General features: G+C 37.8%; 1 protein-coding gene across 3 annotated transcripts in view; it reads right to left on the bottom strand.

Moving 5' to 3' along the window:
* Positions 1-10,102: 10,102 nt before the first annotated feature.
* The window catches only part of BBOX1 (gamma-butyrobetaine hydroxylase 1), a 66,439-nt gene continuing 54,312 nt past the window's right edge, over positions 10,103-22,229 (bottom strand). For all 3 annotated transcript variants that reach the window (XM_066253869.1, XM_066253868.1, XM_066253867.1), the window contains 4 exons: positions 22,013-22,118; positions 16,351-16,547; positions 12,357-12,523; positions 10,103-10,660 (listed from right to left, as the gene is read on the bottom strand). In XM_066253869.1, the coding sequence (XP_066109966.1) occupies positions 10,500-10,660; positions 12,357-12,523; positions 16,351-16,547; positions 22,013-22,118 (631 nt within the window). In that variant the 3' untranslated portion in view covers positions 10,103-10,499. The remainder of the gene's footprint in view (positions 10,661-12,356; positions 12,524-16,350; positions 16,548-22,012; positions 22,119-22,229) is intronic.

The raw sequence follows: 22,229 nt of genomic DNA, 5'->3' as shown, positions 1-22,229 counted from the left end.
TATTTTAGCACCTGAGGTGAGGTCATGGAGGCATCCTCAGTGCCTGGGGCCAACTTGCTCTAACCATTTAAGCCATGGCTGCAGGAGGGGAAGAGAGAGAAAGAGAGAGTGAGAAAGGGGCAGGGGAGGGGTGGACAATTCTGTACCAAGGATGAGACACATTTCCAGGGTCCGCAATGCCGTTACAACTCACTATTTCAATCAGAAATACTTGCTGAACCACCTTTTGTGTGTGTGTGCGCCAAAATGTTAATGGTAAAAATTGCCAAGTATCAGCATTTGATGTGTCATCTGGTTTGGTTAGTCTATTAGATAAATAAATTGTACCTTTTCTTTTCTTTTTAAGTACCAGATTGTTTTCTAAAAAATTGATTTAAATGCTACGTAATTAGTGGTTGTTGCTAAGGGAAAGCAAATGACATCCTAGATTGTCTTACTTAAGAGGTTTCCCACTTGGACCCTAGTTCAGTTTGCTCAGCAGATAGTTCTAGCGGAGAACAGCTTGGTGATAACGTCAGCTGTGGGCCTCTTCAAACTTGAGATTCTTTGGTTCCTGAGAAACAGGAACCAAATGCTTTCAGTTGTTTCCCAAAAAAAAAAAAAAAAAAAAAAAAAAGAAAATAGAAAGAGGGGGGCTTTTCCAGAGATCATATTAAATGCTAGCTTTCACGAGCGTTTCATTTTAATTCTGGTTGAATCCAATATTTCAAAGATGCTGCCTAAAATTTGAAAGCTAATGTACAGGGGAAAAACAGAAACCACTAAAGAAGTTTTCTTTTCATGTGCATGTTTATATTCATTTCATCCTTTTCCCATCTGGATCTGCCCTGCCCCTGGTCCAAGAATTAAGTCTCTCTATGTTTGGTTTAACTCAAAACAACTAGGACTGCAGTTATGCCCGAGTGTATTAAAAAGGAAATGCTGTAATTTATGTTTTAACATAAAACTGCCTATCTATGTGCATTGTGTCTTCTGTACCCTGCTTTCCCATCACCAGTTAAAGAAGTAAGTCTCTTTGTGTATGACTTAACCCAAAACAACTCGGGCAGTAAGATCTGTAATTCTGCATGAATGTGGTAAAAGGGAAACCTTGTGATTTATGTCTTTAAATATGTAATGAACATTAAGCAGCTGGGTCGGCACTCAGAGACTTCTTGGAGAAAAACCATAACAATACTTGGGTTCATCAGACATCATTGACTGATATTTTCCATATGTCTTCCAGAGAATGTAAAGTTTAGCTCAGGCCCACTGCTTACATTATGCATAAATAAGCCAAAAGAAGCCTTTTTGCACTTATTGTAAACATTTTCTCATTATATTGATTTCAGCAACTTGAGAGCATTTATAACTAGCATCTTTCTTGACCACATCATGGGATGACCTTTGAATGTGCCACTTTCTCCAAAAATAAAAGGAAGAGAGAAAAAATTCCTTTCTTCTACCAACCAAGTATAAAATTTGGATCATTTTCAGAAGAAAAAAAAATCTGTACCCAAAAGTGATACTTTGCTTGTGGATTCAGCAAACAATTCATTGAGTGTCCCCTGGATCCCTTATGTGCTGTGTACTATGAATATCACAATGCTCAGGAGGAAAAAACATGGAAAATTAATTATGCAGAAAACTCTTTGATTACAGTTATGATAAGTACTTTCAAGGAAAAGTTCAGTTTATAAGGAGAGTGTGTAGTGGGCAAGAGACTGAGGAAGGGAAGGACAGATGGATCTAGCCGTTGGTCCCTAATAACATAGAGCAGCGTAGGACCTTCTCTTCCATCTTTTTTCATTACTGGTGTACAAAGGAAGACAAGGAAAGCCTTGAGCAAGGAGCGGGAAGCAAATGCAGACAACGTGTGGCTATTAAAAGTCCCAGAGGCCTTTTAACTAGACTGGAATGTTCCTTTTAGACCATGTGATCAGAAAACTGTTTCTTAAAGTGTGGTCCATGGACCACCTATAGCCACATCCCTGGGATGCTTGTGAAATATCAAGATTCCTAGATGTAGGCCTGCTGAATCCAAATGACGGTGTATTAAAGTTAACTTTTAAAAACAAAATACCCAGTTACCTTTACTCATTCTATAACACTGGGGAACAAAATTTTTGTTGCATCCACAAAAACACTTGTTCTTACCTAATTTGAGTATGCTGATCTCAAATCTGACATTAGTTTTTCTCTGTAAGTTACAGTTTCTTTTGCAATTCAAGATTTTAGGTTTTCATCTTATTGTAAAATTTTCAACATTTAGTTTAACATAATGAAGTAGAATGTCTTCTTGGGCATCATCTTTGTGAAAAATATAATAATTTATATAATGCAGTAAATTTACTAATACAATAAAAGATATTGCATCAGAATTTGTATAAATAGAACATATTAAAACACTTATTTTAATCATAAAATTTGCACAAAACATTTACATTCTATTCAGGCAAAAATTTATGTTTGTAGCTCTTGAGTTTCTGTACTTGTTGAAGACAATCTCGTTTGATGCTCCAGCAGTAGTTTGCTCACCACTAACAGCTCCAAGATTTTTGGGAAACTTATCAAGGTGACTGTTCAGGAAGTGAATCTTAATGCTCATGTTCCATCCAATGTCGCAGAAAGCCAACAGCATCCTTTGAACCAGAAGTTAATAATTTTCTGCTTTTTTGTTGCCAAGGAAGTTCTTTGTAACTGCCACGAAAGACTGCCATGCTGCTTTCTCCTCCTTATTCATCTTCCTGGCAAATTCTTTGTCACATATGAGGGTTTGAATTTGAGGTCCATCGAATTCACCTGCTTTTTTTTTTTTTTTTTTTTTTTTTTGTATTTTTCTGAAGCTGGAAACGGGGAGAGACAGTCAGACAGACTCCCGCATGAGCCCGACCGGGATCCACCTGGCACGCCCACCAGGTGTGACGCTCTGCCCACCAGGGGGCGATGCTCTGCCCCTCTGGGGCGTCGCTCTGCCGCGACCAGAGCCACTCCAGCGCCTGGGGCAGAGGCCAAGGAGCCATCCCCAGCGCCCGGGCCATCTCTGCTCCAATGGAACCTAGGCTGCAGGAGGGGAAGAGAGAGACAGAGAGGAAGGAGGGGGTGGGAGTGGAGAAGCAAATGGGCGCCTCTCCCATGTGCCCTGGCCGGGAATCGAACCCGGGTCCCCCGCACGCCAGGCCGACGCTCTACCGTTGAGCCAACCGGCCAGGGCCGAATTCACCTGCTTTTATCTTCTCAAAAGACAGGGCAGGAAAATCAGAAATAATATGTTGAAAGCATTCACTTTCTCTATTCAAAGCCTGAACAAACTGCTTCATTAAGCCAAGTTTGATGTGAAGTGGGGGAAAATGATCCTATTTCGATAAACTACAGGTTCATTCACAATATTTTGCATCCCTATTTCTAGAGCTTCACGTTTTGGCCACTCCTTCTGTGTCCAGTGTTTCTCCCGAGCTCGGCTGTCCCACAAACACAGAAAGCAAGGATACTTCCTGAAACCTCTCTGTTGTCCTAGCAGGAAATTTACCATTTTAAGATCCACACAAATGATCCAGTTATGCTTCTCATACTTCAGAAAATCAAGGACAATTTTTATGTCATTCCTACTAAGTCATTCAATTTGAGTTGGCTAAACTGCTGAGGGGTTAATGACTGCTTGGCATCAGAAGAAGACCCTTCAGATTCTACAACCATTTCCTCATGCACCTTATCAAAATACACTTGATCACCATGTTCACTTTCTTTGTCCTTAGAAGAAATAAAACCATTGAAAACTGGAACCGGGAGTGTCTCAGAGTGTAGGATAGGTCGTATAGCTGAAGGAATATTAGGATATGTGATCATATTCCATTTTTTCTTGCCGATGCCCTTTGTATGGATCAGACAGAAATTACAGTCACTGCTGTGGTCCTGAGGTTCATGCTAAACCATGGGAATACCAAAAGGCATTCCTTTGCGTTTTCCTTTTGTCCAGTCACGAAGCATTTCCTCACACACACAATATGAGGAGCCCAATTCTTGTCTTGATCACCAAGGGGAACTTGAAAATAGGCAATATATGCACATGTCACAAATGATGAAATATTGCACCTTTGATGTTAAAGTGTGTAACAGCCACATATATAACAGAAGTTGTCAGGACTATTCTTACATTTACGCCTACTCAAAGAAGCCATGATTCAATCTTAAAACAATACAAGAGGGTGTTTTTTTTATCAGATAATAATTTTTTACATTTAGAAACAACTACAATTATGTAAAAGTGATGTTTGTAAAACATTATTTGCCTTGTGGTTATGTTCAATCCAAGAGTCGTTGCCCTTTAACTCCAATTTAAAAACCCATGCATCCCATTAACTATAACAAAAAAATTAAAATTGCATAAAAACTAGAGCATGCACCAAAAAACAGATTTCAGATTGGGAATCAGCGATGCAGAAATATACTGAAACAGTTCTAAAACCTCATGCAACAGAAAATGAAAGAAAAATTGTTCCCCAGTGATTTGAGAACTTTTGCACTGATTTAGATTTTTATGTTTATTAGACATCCAAAGGATTTTTGTGCCCTTTTCTTTTTCCCTGAATCAATTCTGGGATCTCTTTACAGGGAAATCAAAGTAAAGCCATTGGTCAGAAATTTGGAAGCAGCTGGGAGTCACACATAATTCTGCACGAAATTAGAATCCTCACAGTGTGGAAAAGTAGAAACAAAGAGAACTGTACTGAAAACTAAAACTCATGTTTGCATTTTGGCTCTGTCACTCACTCTACATGGCCATGGGAAGTAACCTCTCCTCTCTCATTCTGTTTGCTTGTTCATAAAAGGATAAGCATTTTCTAAACTTCAGAGTACCACCTTCAAAATAGTATCACCTGTACTGTAGAAACGTTTTTCTTTCAACAGTTATTTAAGTTTAATGTGGAAAAAATCTTTATATCAGTAGCACCAATGGAAACCAAACTATCACTTAATATAAATAGAAAGTCATAAATATAAAATATATAACAATTAAAAAATTAAAAAGTTTATCCCTGATGCTCCAAAATTCAATTTCTTGTATATTGCGTTCTGTATTTTTTGTCTTTTTTCTTTTCATTTTACAATCTTGGAAATTTCTATTTTTATTTTCTCAAGCTCAGAAATTCTTTCCTTAGCTATATTCACTCTACCAATGAGCCCATCAGAGACATTATTTATTTCTGTTATAGTGTTTTTGATCTCTTGAATTTATTTTTGATTCTTTCTTAGAATTCTCATCTCTCTGCTCATATTATCCAGCTGTTCTTGCATGTTGTCTACTTTTTTCATTAAAGCCCTTAGCTATGAATCGCAGTGGAGTTTTTCTTTGCGTGTGTGTGTGTGTGTGTGTGTGTGTATGTGTATGTGTTTTTCCAAAGTTAGAAATAGGGAGGCAGTCAGACAGACTCCCACATGCACCTGACCGGGATCCACCTGGCATGCCCACCAGGGGGCGATGCTCTGCCCATCTGGGGCATTGCTCTTTTGCAGCCAGAGCCATTCTAGCACCTGAGGCAGAGGCCATGGAGCCATCCTCAGCGCCCAGGCCAACTTTGCTCCAATGGAGCCTTGGCTGCAGGAGGGGAAGAGAGAGACAGAGAAGAAAGAGAGGGGGAGGGGTGGAAAAGCAGATGGGCGCTTCTCCTGTGTGCCCTGGCCGGGAATCAAACCCAGGACTTCCACACGCCAAGCTGACTTTCTACTGCTGAGCCAACCGTCCAGGGCTGAATCACAGTTTTTATAAAAAAGTTATTATTATCATTCTTTAAATTTATTGGTCTGATAATTCCAACATACCTGCCTTATCTGGCTGGTTCTGAAGCTAGTTCAGGCCCTTCAAACTGTTTTTTGTCTTCTAGTATGCCTTGTAATTTCTTTGTTAAAATGTGGGCATGTTGCATTAGGTAAATAGGTCTTTAATGATGTAGTGGTAAGATGTGGGAGGGAGGGGGAGTATTCTCTGGTGCTATGATGAAGTCTCAGTCTTTCAGTGAACCTGTGTCTCTGGGCTGTGAACTTGCCCAGAATATCTCAGTTTCACCCCCTTAGGTGAGAAAGGGTGGCTGGAGGGGTCTGGTGTTGGGTATTTTTCTACTTCCAGGCAGGATAGCCTCTGATAAAATAGTTTCTGCTGGGAACAGGCCTTAATAAAAACAGAATAATCTGGCGCATTTCAAATGGTCTCTCTTCCCCTTCCCTTGCTGGAAACGCAGGAGATTTTCCTCTGATATTCACTATGAGGACCTGTTAGAGCTCCTGGAGATAAAACACAAAAATGTGAAGGCCTCCCTGAAACAGGTCCCCTGGACTTTTAATCTTTTAGGCTCATCCACACTGAGCCATTAGCGATTTGTCAGTTACTGATCAGGTTCCCCTACCTGGTGCTGGTTCCTATGGAGATTTCTGCTCTGGGAAGTTGTGATTCTCTGTGTTTGCCTGTTTGTCTCTAGAGTTTTGGGGTTGGCGGTTTGCCCTGAGAGCTCACTTGACTGATGAATCTGAGAAGAGTTACTGACTTTGCAGTTTGTTCAGTGTTTTACTTGTTCTCGGGATGGAGTGAAGACTTTGAAGCTCCTTACATTGATGGTCTGCAAACCGAAGGTTTCTTGCTAAAGGATAAAGACTACCTCCTTAGCTTGAGGGCTGTATCCTGACTCCTCTAAGTTAAGCACACAAATTCCGTTTCCTATAACCATAATTTGTTTATAAGAGTGTATTTGACACAATGCTGGTGGAGGAGGCGTTAGAGAAAGCCATAGCAAGGGTTTAAAAGAAGGTTTCTCTGTTTTTAAGAGAGACACAAGAAAGGTAAGTCTTTATTTTATCTGTTTTATCAGTTTGAGAATAAAGCACTTACATAAAGGAAGACAGACCCAAGAACCCTATGGGGATGTGGCACTGGGGACATACAATGTGAGGAGATGGCCTGTATTCTGGACTTTGTTTTGCAAGAGAAAAGATTTCCCTATTGTTAGATTCAGAGTTTCTGTTAATGGAAGCCAAAAATAACATTATCGTATATCACCCCTCATCAAACAACTCAAAAGTCACTTCTCTGAGCCCCACTAGCCCGAGATTAGTCCTGTCTTCTTATTTGGTGATCTTGCAGCTTCTTGGACTTTTCAATGGTTAAATTTACCACAGTTAGCAATTTATTGCTGTGATCATTCTATCCGTGCCCGATATTCCTACCAGACCATTAGTGTTACGAAGTCCCTCAAGTCTGCCTCCCACTCCGGAGTCCTGAACAGTGTCTGGCACATGGCAGGTATGCATGGGAATTGCTAGAATGAATGGATAAATATAAAAATGCATATGTAAGGCTCATGGGAAGCCTGAGGAAAGGGTGCTTAAGCCTGGGAGTACCAGGGAAGGATTCACAGGGGAGATGAAACTTAAGCTGAATATTGAAGGAAGAGAAGGAGTTTTCCAGGCAGCTGGAAAAATATATGCGGAGACCCAGAGGTATGCTCTATAAGCCATTTAGTCCAACCCAATCACATTTTTTATTGCAAGAGCTTACAGTTCAAATTTACCCTTAAAATGATATATATATTTTTGAGGATGACAGAAAGGGGTATTTTTATTTATAAAATGTCTCCTGTCTCTTAGTTTAAATTCCTGGGCAGAACAATGGCCCTCAGGGTCTTTCAGTTTTTCCATAGAATTCCATCTGTTGCATAACGTCACTCTACCTACCTAACAGATATTTATTTACTCACTGTTAAACTGGTCAGCCAAGGGGAGAAATAGAGACCAATGAAGATAACTTGTGACATGTCATTCTGGTGACCTGTGGAGTTCTTCCAATTAAACAGCCAAGAAGTTAAAATGCTCCAAAGCAAATCAGAGAAATGGAACAGACAGTGAGTCCACACTGCCAAATAGGGGTAAATTCTAATCCAAGTTACATCAGATCTATTATGAGTTTAGGAGAAAGTCAAATCTTTAGACTATTATATCCAGGAAACCTAATCGTGTTTAGTCCCCACCAGCTGTCATAGCCCATAATATGTCATGTACTATACAACACTCCAGAAACTGTTGCAACTGTATCCAATCCCTCTGTCATTCCTTTCCAGGGCAGAAATCATTTTCAACAGAGAAGGAAATAGTCAGTCCATGGGGTGCTGGCTTCGGATGCTGTCTTCTAATGACAAAATATTATACAATGTGTGAGAAGTCTAGCTGATTTTGAATGCAAGCCACTGCTGATTCTTTATGTATAGAGTGTAACTGATTCCACAAAATAGGCCAATATAATTAGCTTATCATCATACCATGAAGCTTATAACCTTGGTCACAATCAGAAAGTGTCTCCAGGAAAGCAATTAATGATTTCATCCATCTACACACTTTCCAACTAGACATCTCTAATCCAGGTCTTTGTCCTGGAGTGTATATATATCCAACTGCCAAATGAAATAGCTCAGAGGCAATGCAAGTTCAGTCTATTCAAAACTGGACTCGTTTTGTTGCCCACAAGCTTGCATCTGCTATTGTGGTTTCTTTCCTTGGGCATGGAATCACCGTTAATTTTTCCTAACTAGGAACCTGGGAAACATCCTAGACATCTCTCTTCTTCACGTGCAAAGGGGCATCAAGTCTTCCAGATTTAGCCTTCAAAATATCTCTCCATTCCCTCTCCCAGCATTCTAAATTCAATCTTCTTGATTCTTTACCTGGCTTTCTGCAGTAGATTTATAACCTCATAAGTGGATTTATGGCCTCTAGTCTTTCTCATTTATAATTCCCTCCACAATAATGTAGCCAGATGGATCTTTTAAAAATGAATATCTGATCAAGGCGCTTTCTTGCTTGAAAACTTTTAAATGGCTCCTCATTGCTTTCAAGATTAAATATCAACTCTTTAGTGCAACACGCATTTCAACATTTCACGACTTGGCTCCCACCTCTGTCTCCAGCTTTGTGTATCTCAGCTTACCCTAATCCACTCTCTCACTCTGCAACCTCTGTTGTTACAGCTAATAATATTAACATCTATTGAGCACTTACCCTAAGTTGAGAACAACACAAAAGGCTTTAAATTAATATTTTTTAAAGTTCTCTGATGACATATATTATCTGGGAAGCTTGCTAAAAATACAATTCCTGATTCCTCTTCCAGATCCATTGAATCATTATGTTCAGGGAATGGGCCTGGGAAGTTGTGATGAAAAGAAACACACAAACAAAAACATCACAGTGACTCTTGTTATTTGAGAAGTTTACGTCAACAATGCTTTACATAAAGTTTTCATCTAATTCTCATAAAGTTTAATGAGATAAGAATGGTTATCAGTCTCATTTACAGATAGAAAAACTGAGGCTTAAGGGGACAGGTAATTTATCCAAAGACAGATAGTTAACTGATTGTCGTTATTATGACTTGAACCTAGGTATCCAGTTCCAGAATTTATGCCACTTAAAGTCTACTCTCTCACTTGTGTGTCAACACTTGTGCTGTGTTAACTCAATTCTCTGTGCCTCTTCTACCCTTTGATTTGGAAAGCCATTTTTTCATCTTTTCCGGGAAAACTATTATTATAAACCTTTATTCAACTCAGTTGAAGTTTTCAGTATCCTCCCCAGTCTGGCTTGGCTGTTTTCCTATGAACTCTTCTGTTGATATAACTTATTATCTATATCCTTATCTGTTTCCCTACCAGACTATAAGCAGGCACATCTGAAGTCATTCTGTGTCCTTGGTCTAGCAGAGTACCTGACATATGCCAGGTGTGATAAATATCTGCTGAATGAATAAGAAAGTATAATAAGTCACTTTAGCTTGGCAAGTACTTGGGGTTTAGATGCTGTGAATTGGTGGGGCTAGGGTCACTCCAGAAAAGGGTTTGTTTCTAGGTATTGAATGGTGCCTCTTAGAACAAATCTCTATTGGGTTTTGGTGTCATAATTTACGTTTGAAGGAAATGTTGAGATCACCAGATCCATGAGGTCTGGAAATTTGGGTAATAGAATTCTTTTACAAAAGTGAATAAAATAAATCTCTGAAAATATGGAACCTTTTCTCAGGCATGCTAAAGACAGTCATGTGCAGTCATGAAAAATGAGACCCTATAGACAATGAAGCGAAAACATGTTTTTTTTTATGAGATAAGTTTTATTTGAAACAAAAGCTTTATTTGAAACAAAACCTTTCTTTAAAATAGGTGTTATTTGGAGAAAGGCTTTATTTGATACAACACTATTTGTAGGCACTCTGGAAACTCATATATGGGTAAAAGAAATTAGATCATACATGTGCTAGAACAGAAGGAATGCTTTGTTTGGAAGAGAGAACCCTGCTATGAACATCTAAAGAGTTGGCATTAGAGATGATTACAAAGAAAAGCAACCTCTTATGAGAAAGGTGACACATTCAATGTTAAAGAAGTTAATACGTAAATGACATGGATTGTGGTCTGTGACGGCAAAATCCTTACCATGCCTTACCATATACCCTCATTGGAATCTTACTGAAATTACAGATGGAAGATTCAGTTTCTATTCTGGACACTCTGCCTTAAGATGCGAAGCCTTGACATTACCACATCCCAATCGGCATAAGCTCCTTCTAGGTGGCGGGATATCTCAGTTCCTGCTTCGTAGCTACATCGGCCATGAAGTAAGCGCCAGTTATCAAAAGTAATCACGTCGCCTGGATAAAAGATTTTGTTCCATATGAATAATAATGTTTTTAATATTTGAAGATCTACAAAATGCAAAATATCCTTGCTGCTTAGTTCACATAAAGATACAGCATGCTGATTTCTTTACACAAAACCTGTACATTCTCTTTTCACACAAATCAGGTCACTGGGTGCAGACAGCTCTAGACACTTTGACATTTAAACTGCATAGCTTGGCAGGCTCTTGTAGACACTTTTATAGTTCTTACTTAAACTATAATCTCTGTGTAAAACTTTTTAATTGTTCTTCCAGATTGTTACCTACCTCTTACCTGGAAATGTTTATTTCCAGTTTAATGGCATCAAATAATTATAAAGATAGTGATGTTCTGAGTTCGTCTTCTCTGTTTTTTGTATTTGATGCCCATTATTTCTAAGCCTCATAAAAATTCTAAGAAGAGAGAGTCATCTCATCTTTTCATACACAAAAAAAACAGGCTCCAAGAAATTGAGGAATTTACCCGAAGCTATGGTGCCATTAAATAGTAAAGCGTGGATTCCAACTCCTATATATTTTGTATTTTTGCCCATGGTATTTCCATTTTACATATTACTGCTCTTAAAATCAGCCTGGCATGACTGTATAACTGTGGGTTTATGGAGATTTCTAGCATTACTTTATTACACCGTGATCAATTCAAAAACAATCACAAGTGAAAAGAATCTTCCACTTAGTCAAACACTGGCAGAGGGAAATTATGCTTTTTATTTTAAATGTCAAAAGCTTCCGTTTTGATGTCACTTGACTGAGTCAAGAAGGTCCAGGAGAAAGAAACACAATGCTTTTTGCTCCTTTATTTCAACTAGCTGCAATACTTCAGACACCGCTTTAGTTCAGGTAGCTCTGCAGTCTGCCAGATCAGATAAGCTTCATGACTAAACATTACTCCTGCAGTATAGAGCAGGGGTCCCCAAACTACGGCCCGCAGGCCACATGCGGCCCCCTGAGGCCATTTATCCGGCCCCGCCGCACTTCTAGAAGGGGCACCTCTTTCATTGGTGGTCAGTGAGAGGAGCATAGTTCCCATTGAAATACTGGTCAGTTTGTTGATTTAAATTTACTTGTTCTTTATTTTAAATATTGTATTTGTTCCCGTTTTGTTTTTTTACTTTAAAATAAGATATGTGCAGTGTGCATAGGGATTTGTTCAGAGTTTTTTTATAGTCTGGCCCTCCAACGGTCTGAGGGACAGTGAACTGGCCCCCTGTGTAAAAAGTTTGGGGACCCCTGGTATAGAGTGAGAATCATGAGGGGAATTTTATTTGTTTACCAGGATAGAAGAATTAAGCACAAGCCTCAGTTTATATGGATTGGCTATCAGGATAGAAAATATAAGTCATCAATCTTGATATCAGACATGTGATTTCATTTGGCCAACAGCTTGTCTTTCAAGTATCTTTTAGGTAGGAGGTTATTAGATTTTGGTGTGCTTTAAGAAATACCTAGGAATTTGTTAAAAATGAATATTTTAGAGTCTGGGGAGTCAACACAGCAGGAGTGGGGGCTGGGAGACTGCTCTTTAAGCACGTTGGCTGCTCACCAAGATTCTACTGTAAGGGTTCCACATTCCATGCTTGAGAAAACAACTCTTATGTATTGCTCTTAATGGTTAAGGTTGAAGAAAATACATCCTTTCAGTTGTTTGAGAAAACATGTTCACTGACCTGGATTCATCTTAAAAGTAAACTTGGATTCTTTAGAGTTCATGAGGTCAACAAACTCCTTCAGAGCAGCATAAAAAGGCTGAACTTTCTCAACAGGTACATCGAATATCGTGTCTCTTGTTGCATTATTGAAGTTGATGCGAACCACTTGGCCTTTATCATCTAATCTATATTTTAAAAGAGAAAAAGTAAAATATATAAATCATCACAAAGTATCTATTTACATTTCTAAGGGTCTATTTGCCTTGGAAGATATTTCTGAAATATGGTATTAAAGAAGCCAAACACATGTACGGAAGATATTAATGTTGTCTGCGGTACAATGTGTTTATTTCTTTTTCCATTTATTCATTTAGTAGGTAGTTTTAAAATCTTACCTCCTAGGTGCCAGAATGCTTCAAATTAATTTAAAATAAACATCACTGAAGACCCCAGTTAAAAATGTTTAGAAAAAAATGCATTTATTTTTCATTCCTTAAAATACAGTGGTACCTCGACACACGAATTTATTCATTTCATTACTGAGCTCGTGACTCAATTTGCTCATGTGTCAAATTGAATTTCCCCATTTAAATTAATGGGAATGCAATTAATCTGTTCCAGCCCCCAAAAACCACATGAATTTTTTGTTTTACATACTTTTAAATAAGAAAATGTACTTATAATAACAAATACATACATATATATATGCACATAATAAGAGAGAATGTAAAGAAATAAACTAGTTTATGAACTGTACAGTATTTACCTTCAAGGTCAGGCAAAGATGCTGGAGAGGAAGAGGATACATTAGCATAACAATGGCCCTTCCCAAGCAGGAAGGTAATTAGCAATTTCACAAACAGCTGCCCAGTGTCATTTTTAACAATAAAAGTGAGCAAACTCAAAAAACACAAATTTTACAAACTCATTTGACCAACACTCATGATTCAAATATCCGCTCCTGACTTAAAGCAAAAAAATCTCATGAGTGACTGCTCATCTCTCAAATTGCTCATGATTTAAAGTGCTCATGTGTCAAGGTACCGTTGTAGTAGCTTTCACATATGAAAGTATTTTTACCTGATAAGTTTATAAGGATTTTAAAGTATGATTTTATTGGAGCATTATTGGAAAGAAAGATCAGTTTTTTTTTTAAAGTCTGAAATACACTTTTCTAATTCAACTCCTAGTTGACAGATGGAAAAACTGAAACATGGAAATAAGAAGTGTCTAGCCTGAGGGACATTCTTGGATTTTTCTGGCTATGATACACTTTGTGCCATTTTCCATGTTACTGATGAGGATGTCCTGACTTTGGAACTTCTTGGGGGTCTTTCATGTCAGCCACCCTGGCAATCAGTTCTTTTTTCACTAACATCGTAATTCCTTGATGAGAAGGGTTATGCTAGTTATGAGCTCTCTCTTTTAGAATTCATGCGTGTATCCTCATATATCCATGAAACAAACTTTGTGATTCATTAATGTAATGAAATCAGAATTGTGTGTCTCATGCTACATTGTATTAAGTTTTTATTTCCAAGAGTTCACATATATAAGGAAAAATAATTTTCTGTGTGTGTGTATAACATGGTCTCTGTCTCTTTTCACCTGGTATTTATTTCCTATCTGAGAAAACAAAAGACAAATTCAATATTTAGCAATCTTAACAATGATGTGAGGGGAAATAGAAAGGAAATTAGTTGTAATGCCCAGAGAAGACATTTTGATGATTGAAAAGTGTCAGAGGAAATGACTGGCTGGCATCTTGAAGAGCAACCTAACATTCAAAATTGAATCTTTGTAAGAAGGAAATTGTATGTGCGACAACAGAATGAAAGGAAGGTCCCCTGCAGGGTTACATGCTGATGAAAGGTAAAAAGCCCTATTTCTTTAAGAGGGAAAGCCAATGGCTTAACAATGAGTAACCAGACTCTACATGAACTTACTCCCCACTTGCCTGTCTGTCTTAATACTCTGCGTTCCCCTGACCCTTTGCTTCCTTGGTTACCAGATGTGTTCTGAAGCCTTCATAGGTCCTTTGCTCTAGCTGTTTCAGGAAACTGATTATCTTCTGGGCAATCTTCTCATCCCTTTAAGTTTTTGCTCAAAGGTCACCTACTCAGTAAAGCTTTTCCTTGCCACATTATTTTTTTTTTAATTTTTATTTATTGATTTTAGATTGATTTTAGTGAGAGAAGAGAGAGAGTGTAAGAGAGAGAGTAAGAGAGAGAGAGATAGGAACATCAATCTGTTCCTGTATGTGCTCTGACCAGGAATTGAACTGGCAACCACTGTGCCTCAGGATGATGTTCTAACCCAGGGGTCCCCAAACTACAGCCCACGGGCTGCATGTGGCCCCCTGAGGCCATTTATTCGGCCCCACCGCACTTCCAGAAAGGGCACCTCTTTCATTGGTGGTCAGTGAGAGGAGCACATTGACCATCTCATTAGCCAAAAGCAGGCCCATAGTTCCCATTGAAATACTGGTCAGTTTGTTGATTTAAATTTACTTGTTCTTTATTTTAAATATTGTATTTGTTCCCATTTTGTTTTTTTACTTTAAAATAAGATATGTGCAGTGTGCATAGGGATTTGTTCATAGTTTTTTTTATAGTCCAGCCCTCCAATGGTCTGAGGGATAGTGAAATGGCCCCCTGTGTAAAAAGTTTGGGGACCCCTGTTCTAACCAATTGAACTATCTGGCTAGGGCTTCCACATTATTTAATGATGAAAGTTCTATTCTTCTTAAGTCTTTGGTCCTACAGATTCTCCTTATCTTGCCCTACCTTTTTTTTTTTCTCGAGTACTTAAAAATATTTTAATGTTCATTGTCATTTACTCATTTGTTTTAAAATGTTTAATTCTCCTTTTTCCTGTTAGACTGTATGCTACATGGGGGCAAGGATCTTGGTTTCATTCACTAATGTCAACCAAACATCAAGAAGAGTAGCTGGCCTCAATAAATACTTGTTGATTGAGGAGATGAAGTCTCTATCTGTATATCAGACAGCTAAGTTAGTATAGTGGGCATTTGATTATTTATTAAATGAGTTTATTTCACATTATTTGGCTATTTCTCATAAAAATATAAACTCAATTTTAAAATTGGAAATACCTAAAACTTCATCAATGAGATCTGATTAAATGAACCATGTCCTAGAAACATAATATAATTTTCAAATAAAATGAATTTGTGGTCTTGGTAGACACTTAAAAACTTATGCTCAAATAATGTCAAATGAAAAGAGAACACAAAATATTCTATGCAGGAGACATAAGATTTTTGTTGGCATCAATTTGGGGAGCCATCCTTGTTTCATTCTTAGCCCATGTGGTGTTTAGATGAGGTTGTCCTTGCTCTAGAGATGGATGGATATGTGACCCAGGAATGGCTAATCAGAATTGCTTAAATTTCTGTCCATGGTGACTGCTTGAAGGATACTTGGACACAAATTGGGCAGTGAGTCATTTAGCTTTGTTCTAGCTATTGGGAAATAAGAGCTTTCTCTGTGTTGTGATTACCAGCTCTAAGGATAATGAAAACTTGGAACTTCCACTGATTATCTTTGAAAATGAAGCCAACACAAAGGATGGCAAAACTAAGAGGTGAAGAAAAAAGAGATCACTTTCAGATTAACACCGTTTAACTGCTGGGTCTATCGAATGCATTAGATTCTTTTCCTTTTGGCTGAAAGTGTTCTGACTAGTGCAATCATACTGATTATAACTATGTAGGACTTATGTTTTAAAAGGTAAGTAAAAATTAAGTGAACACGAGTCATAGTTATTTCTCTTATATTATGTACAGAAATTTTATAAAATTTGATTTAAAATTTTTTTATGATGGATTCTTTCTCCTGCATCTTTCCTTCTAAAATTGGATTAAGAAGTTAATAAAAGGGAAAGCCCTGAAGTTAACTGAAGCTTTCTGCTGTTTAATTAAGCTTTAGATTAACAAAGACTTTGCTGTCAGCAGTTTTATTGCGATGTGAAAATTGTAGGTAATACTTACTCAATAATTTTGTGCTTGGATTGTACAGAGAAATCGCAGTAGTCCATGCCGATGTCTGTGAAGTCCACAAAGGTGGAGGACAGAATCTCAAATGCCCGAGGATCTTTTTCCTTGAGCTTGTGGCATACATTAAATCCATCTACAATTTCCGTATCACCCCCAGTGACTGTTTGTTTTATGCAGTGCAAAATCTGAACCTATAAGAAGAAATAGAGAAATACGCTTAAAAATAATATGTGCTTACATATTTTGACATTGTCAAAGAAAGCTACTGAAAGACACACACACACACGCACGCACACTAAAATCGACATTTTTTATCTGTCTTTGTGTCAGAAGAGAAAAACTTGCTTGCTTGCCATCAATATTTTATAGTTCAAACAACATTACAGGTGAAGACGTGGACACAGGCACGTTAATGTTCATTGGTAAACAAAAGGTACTGATGATAACAGCTGCAGGAAGCTAGTACTTTATGTTGGAGTGTTTATGCACGTTATGTTGGCTTTACAAAAAAGGTGGGATTTGATCTTGATCTGGGTTAAGGAGGATGGATAAAATTTTGAATATGTAGAATAGAATGGAGAGGGAGAATCAGGTGCCAGTGATGGTGGGTATTCAAAAAAATGCACATTTTACTTGTCTGCAGTAGAGGGTCATAACTGGAAATAGTAGATCAAGTTGGAAGGTTAATTTGGAGCCTCATCATGGACAGTCTTGAATGTTAGGTGAAGGATATTGGACTTTGTATTGGCTCAGAGGAGAATCGTTGAAGGCTTTTGAATATGGAAGTAAAGACTGAATTGAGGAAAGCAGTCCAATGGTGTTACATGGTATACATTATTTAAGGTGGGAACTAGTGAGGGAGTTCACGTGTAAGGATAAGTGAGCCATGAGGCAGCTGGGGCTATGAGGATGGATAAACCCAAGAAACATTGGGAATGAGATTTCAAAAAGATAGTATTAGTTATTTTTACTAAAATTTAGAAGAAAACCTTTCACATTATTTCATTCTGAAAAGCAAAACAGTAAAATTTTAAAACTACTTTTTTTTGTTTGCATAGAGGTTCTTTTTTGGGGGAGGGGGTTATGTGACTCCTTTTGGAGCATGGGTGGGTTATTTTTATTACCAAAATTTAGACCCTGAATTTATGCTTAGTGAAACTAACATTATTCAGCTGTTAAAATTTTATTCTTACTGAATGGGATAAAAATAAAAACCAGCCCTGGCCAGATGGCTCAGTGGTAGAGTGTCAGCCTGGCGTGCAGGAGTCCCGGGTTCAATTCCTGGCCAGGGCACACAGGAGAAGCACTCACCTGCTTCTCCACCCCTTCCCTTCTCCTTCCTCTCTTTCTCTCTCTTCCCCTCCCGTAGCCAAGGCTCCATTGGAGCAAAGTTGGCCCGGGTGCTGAGGATGGCTCTATGGCCTCTGCCTCAGGCGCTAGAATGGCTCTGAATGCAGCAGAGCGAAGCTGCAGATGGGTAGAGCATCGCCCCCTGGTGGGCATGCCGGGTGGATCCTGGTTGGGCGCATGCGGGAGTCTGTCAGACTGCCTCCCCATTTTCAACTTCAGAAAGATACAAAAAATGAAAAAAAATAAAAAATAAAAACCAATGTCTAACACTTTTTTATAGAAAGGAAGACATAAATAGGATCAAATACCCAGACCAGGGGTATACAATTATGACTGGGAAAAATATATTAGTTAGCTTATCTCCATAGGTTGCTTAGAATAGTGCTGTCCATTTGAACTTTCTATATTCATGGAAACACGGTCACTGGTCCCACATGGCTACTGTGCACTTGAGATGGGGTTAGTATGACCAGAAAGCTGAATTTTAGATTTTATTTAATCTTAATTAATTTGTTATTTATTTCTTATTTTTCTTTTTTTTTAATTCTAGTTTATACTAAAATTTAAAGATTCATTTGTGGCCTGTGACTGCTCTATGAAATAGTTCACAAATCCTGCCACCCTCCTAAAACTGCATGCCTTTTCCCAATGTTTTAAATCTGATACATACTTGCTCTCACATTATGACTGTGTATTTTACATTTATTAAGTCCTCACTATAGTTTTTAGAATTTTATACTTTCAGCTCCATTTTATAGGTGAAGAAACTGACACCCAGAGCTAAAAAAAAAAAAAAAATGAGCCAGCGAGGAAACCTCAGGGAAAACATGGTGACACTGGGATTCACACTTGGATCTATTTGCCTCAAAATCCTCACATAGTAAGTTCCGTTCCTACAAAGAGAGAAATATCTTTCCAGCACTCCTAATCATTCAATATCTTGTGGTGTGTGTCTATGTGCTTTGCAGTCTTAAACTTCCATTTTAGATAGATGATGCCTTATTTCAGCGGGTCTCAACCTGTAGGTCGCAACCCCGCTGGGGGTCGAACGACCAAAACACAGGGGTTGCCTAAAGCCATCGGAAATATATATAGAACTGGTCAGTCTTTAAATTGATGCCTTTTGTTTGTTTGTTTTTAAATTAAAAAGATCTTGTGCCTATGCTGACCAAGTCATTGTAGAAAAGCATCTCTCATCACCAGGCCAATGAAGGGTGAAGCAGCACGATTAGAAAGAACATGAGGAGGTGGCAGAGGGGAACAAAGAAGGACAAGCAGGTGGTGAGAGAGAGGGATTGGACTCTGGATGATGGGCACACACTACATTCAAGAGTTCAGATGCTGTAGGAGATGTTTATCTGAAACATATGTACTCTTATTCATCAATGTCACCTTGTTAAATTTAATTTTCTAAATAAAAAAGAAAGAAAGAAAGATAAAATGAAAATCTCAACTTCAAATCTCCCAAACTCCAAGAAGGCAAAACAATAGTATAACTTTGAGAAAATCAGAGGGTTCTTTAAATCCTTTTAGAGTTTGCCATAATGAAGTCATAGAATATTTCAAATATAAATCTTGAAAAAAAGGTCAACTGATGTATTTTACATATGGCAAAGCCAAGTAATAATATACTCTTCTGGTATGTTTACATTTTAATATCATCTTATGAAAGAAAAAAGCGGATGGAGCCAGACAACACTTCCACTGCTAATTTAAAAAGAAAATATACGCCTGATGTGTATAAAACTCAATTTTATTTCATGTAAGTCGGTCAGAACCAAAAAACATTTCCTTTCTAAATGTTACTTTAGGGTAGCGTGTGACTTCTGGACCAGACAAAGAAGTCCATGAAACAACATCTGTGTTTCATTAAAGCTGTGTCTCCTTGTCCCAGCCCGGTATGATCCAAATTGATCAATCTGAATTCTCAACAGGTAACTAATCCAGATCATGTCATCTGTATTAAAATAATGTTGACTGATTCTGTTTGTCATAAAAAACACTTGAACACAGGGACAAAAAACCCTCAGTAATTCAAAATGGAAACTTACACAGTGTCTATATTTTAATTCTTCTACTGGAATCTAGATATTTCAGGAATTATCTTTTATTTTTAAAAATATCCTATTGGGTCATTTAACTTTGAGTGTTTTATTTGCTGATGGACACAAGTACAATTTTGTGGCATTTCTTTGCTTCTTTAAAGTCTCTATTGCATAAAAGGTGCAGGGTTAAGTCTTGAGATATAGAGAAGCCTAAGATTAAGTTTCTGTATTTAAAGAGTTTATAATGTATAAAAATATCTATAAATAATCATCACATTTTACAGGTTATGAAAATTACAAAGTTCAACTCAAGAGCCATATGGTGCAGTGAAAGATGAAGGGCAGAGTTCAAGTCTAAGTTCTCTATTAATCAGATGTCACCCGTGAAAGTATTTAACCTTGCTGTGTGTCATTTCCTCATCTGACATAAAAAGCACATGATCCATACTGTCTACCTTACAGGAACGTACCAGATAAAGTAATATAAGAAAAAGATGCTTTGAAAGAATATAAAATGCTATGGAAATGTCAAGCATTATATTATACTTTAGAAATATTTATGATGTCATTTAATCACTTTTCCATAGGCTTTTTATTTTAACCCAGAAACAAAACCTAAACTCATAAAAAAACAGCAGATAATTTAAAAATTCAAATAGAAGCTTTAGTTTTCTAGTCTAATTTTTAAAAACTTTATTCCATCTAACTTCTCCAACTTATCTTGAGCAGATGTACTGAGCTGATTAGTTTGGCTTTTAACTCAAGTGTTTTAGAAAATTTCTGGACCGCAATGAAAACAAATCACAGTGTGTGTCTCTTCCTGTCTCCAAAACCCCACCCGAAAAGGTGACCATAGTGGTCATTTCAGTATCATTTAGTCCAAAGAAATCATGTGGTGTTTTACAAACAACCAAATAGCTTAAAATGTGAAGTCATTTTCTAGACTAGCTTAGTTAATACTGGTGAGGACAACAGATAACAATAAGGGCACAGAGAAAGTGTGTTCTGTCAACATGATGAAAAAACGTACTCATATTGATTTTCACTCATGTTACCTTCATTAACTAAGAGGCTGCTCCAAATTTCTACTTCCATTTGCCTTTAAAGAAATAGATTTCTTTGTAATAGCTTATTTAGTACCATTTAGCTAAAAAATTGAAACAAAATATCTGTGCAAAAGTAGTTTCCTGATCATTTATCTCTTGGTTTAGCAACATAATGCTTTTGTAAAAATATGACTCATTTAGTAAAGTGACAATTTAGTAATAATATAGTGCAAAAGGGTCCCAGACATTTTCCTGGGGGATTTGTGGCTCCATGCTGAACATCTCCCTCCTGGATGAGGAATGTGATAGAGGGGAGGGCAGATGTTTTCTAAAACTAGCCAAGGTTATTCTGCTCCTGGCATTTACACCCCTTTGTAGTCTATCCTTGCAACTTCTCCCATAAAATGTGAACTTTACTTCTTCACCTCTTGAACCTGGGCTAAAGTTATGATTTGCAGAAGAGCCATTGTGTTGGCCGAAGTCTTGAGAGGCCTTGTGTATTTTGGCTTGCTTTCTGGAAACTCTACCCGCTGCCATGTGCATAAGCCTGGGCCAGCCAGCTGGAGGATGATATGATAGAGCAAGTGGAGCAGGGGCAGACCATCTCAACCACCACCTCGGTCAACCACCCCAGCCGAGTCAGCAGCAACGGAACTGCCCAGATGAACACAGTCCAAACTATAAAGGCAAGAACTGCCCAGATGAATGCAGCACAAATTATAAAAACATGACCTAATATGTGGCTATTCTTTAAAGCCACTAGGTTATGAAGTGAGTTTTTTGTTTTGTTTTGTTTTTTGTTTTGTGATAGCTAACTAATATGAATAATGGCCAAATGACTTTGTGGGGGAAACCCTACAATATGTTCCCCCATTTTATTTTTTCTTTGAACTCTCTTGGGAATGGTAAATGTATAAAAAGACTCCAAGATGTACTGCAGTGGGAAAATGTCTTGGCAAAGCAAAAAAAAAAAAAAAAAAAAAAAAAGCTAATAGTTTCAGGAACAAAAAAACTGTTAAAACTATAGATAAAAATCTTTTATCTCTTAAGAATGTGAAAGTATTCAGGACTTAAATGCAGAGATTTTGTGAGTTTGGATTGTGTTTGGAGAAAGATCTACATAAGACAGACTGGTTATATATCACAATCATCTGGGCTCAGAATAGAGGAGGTTGGTCGTCGGCCTCCTTGTGGACATGTTGAGGCTCACCTTACCCCAGGTGGGTGACGGAGGGCTGGGTAATCAGTGTGAAAGCTCAGCTTCCCAGTTGTGTAAGCCACATTGTTTGCGTTGATTTTGTCTTGCACCTGCCAAGTATGTCTGTAAAATTCAAGAAACATGTTAAACGAGCTATCACTAAACCAGAGGAAATGTATTAAAATGGACTTGAGACATGGGGGAAAGGTACATTTTTCATTTTATTAAATATTA

Source organism: Saccopteryx bilineata, chromosome 1, assembly GCF_036850765.1.
Source record: "Saccopteryx bilineata isolate mSacBil1 chromosome 1, mSacBil1_pri_phased_curated, whole genome shotgun sequence".
Lineage (NCBI taxonomy): Eukaryota > Metazoa > Chordata > Mammalia > Chiroptera > Emballonuridae > Saccopteryx > Saccopteryx bilineata.
This window is presented reverse-complemented; position numbering and strand designations above follow the sequence as displayed.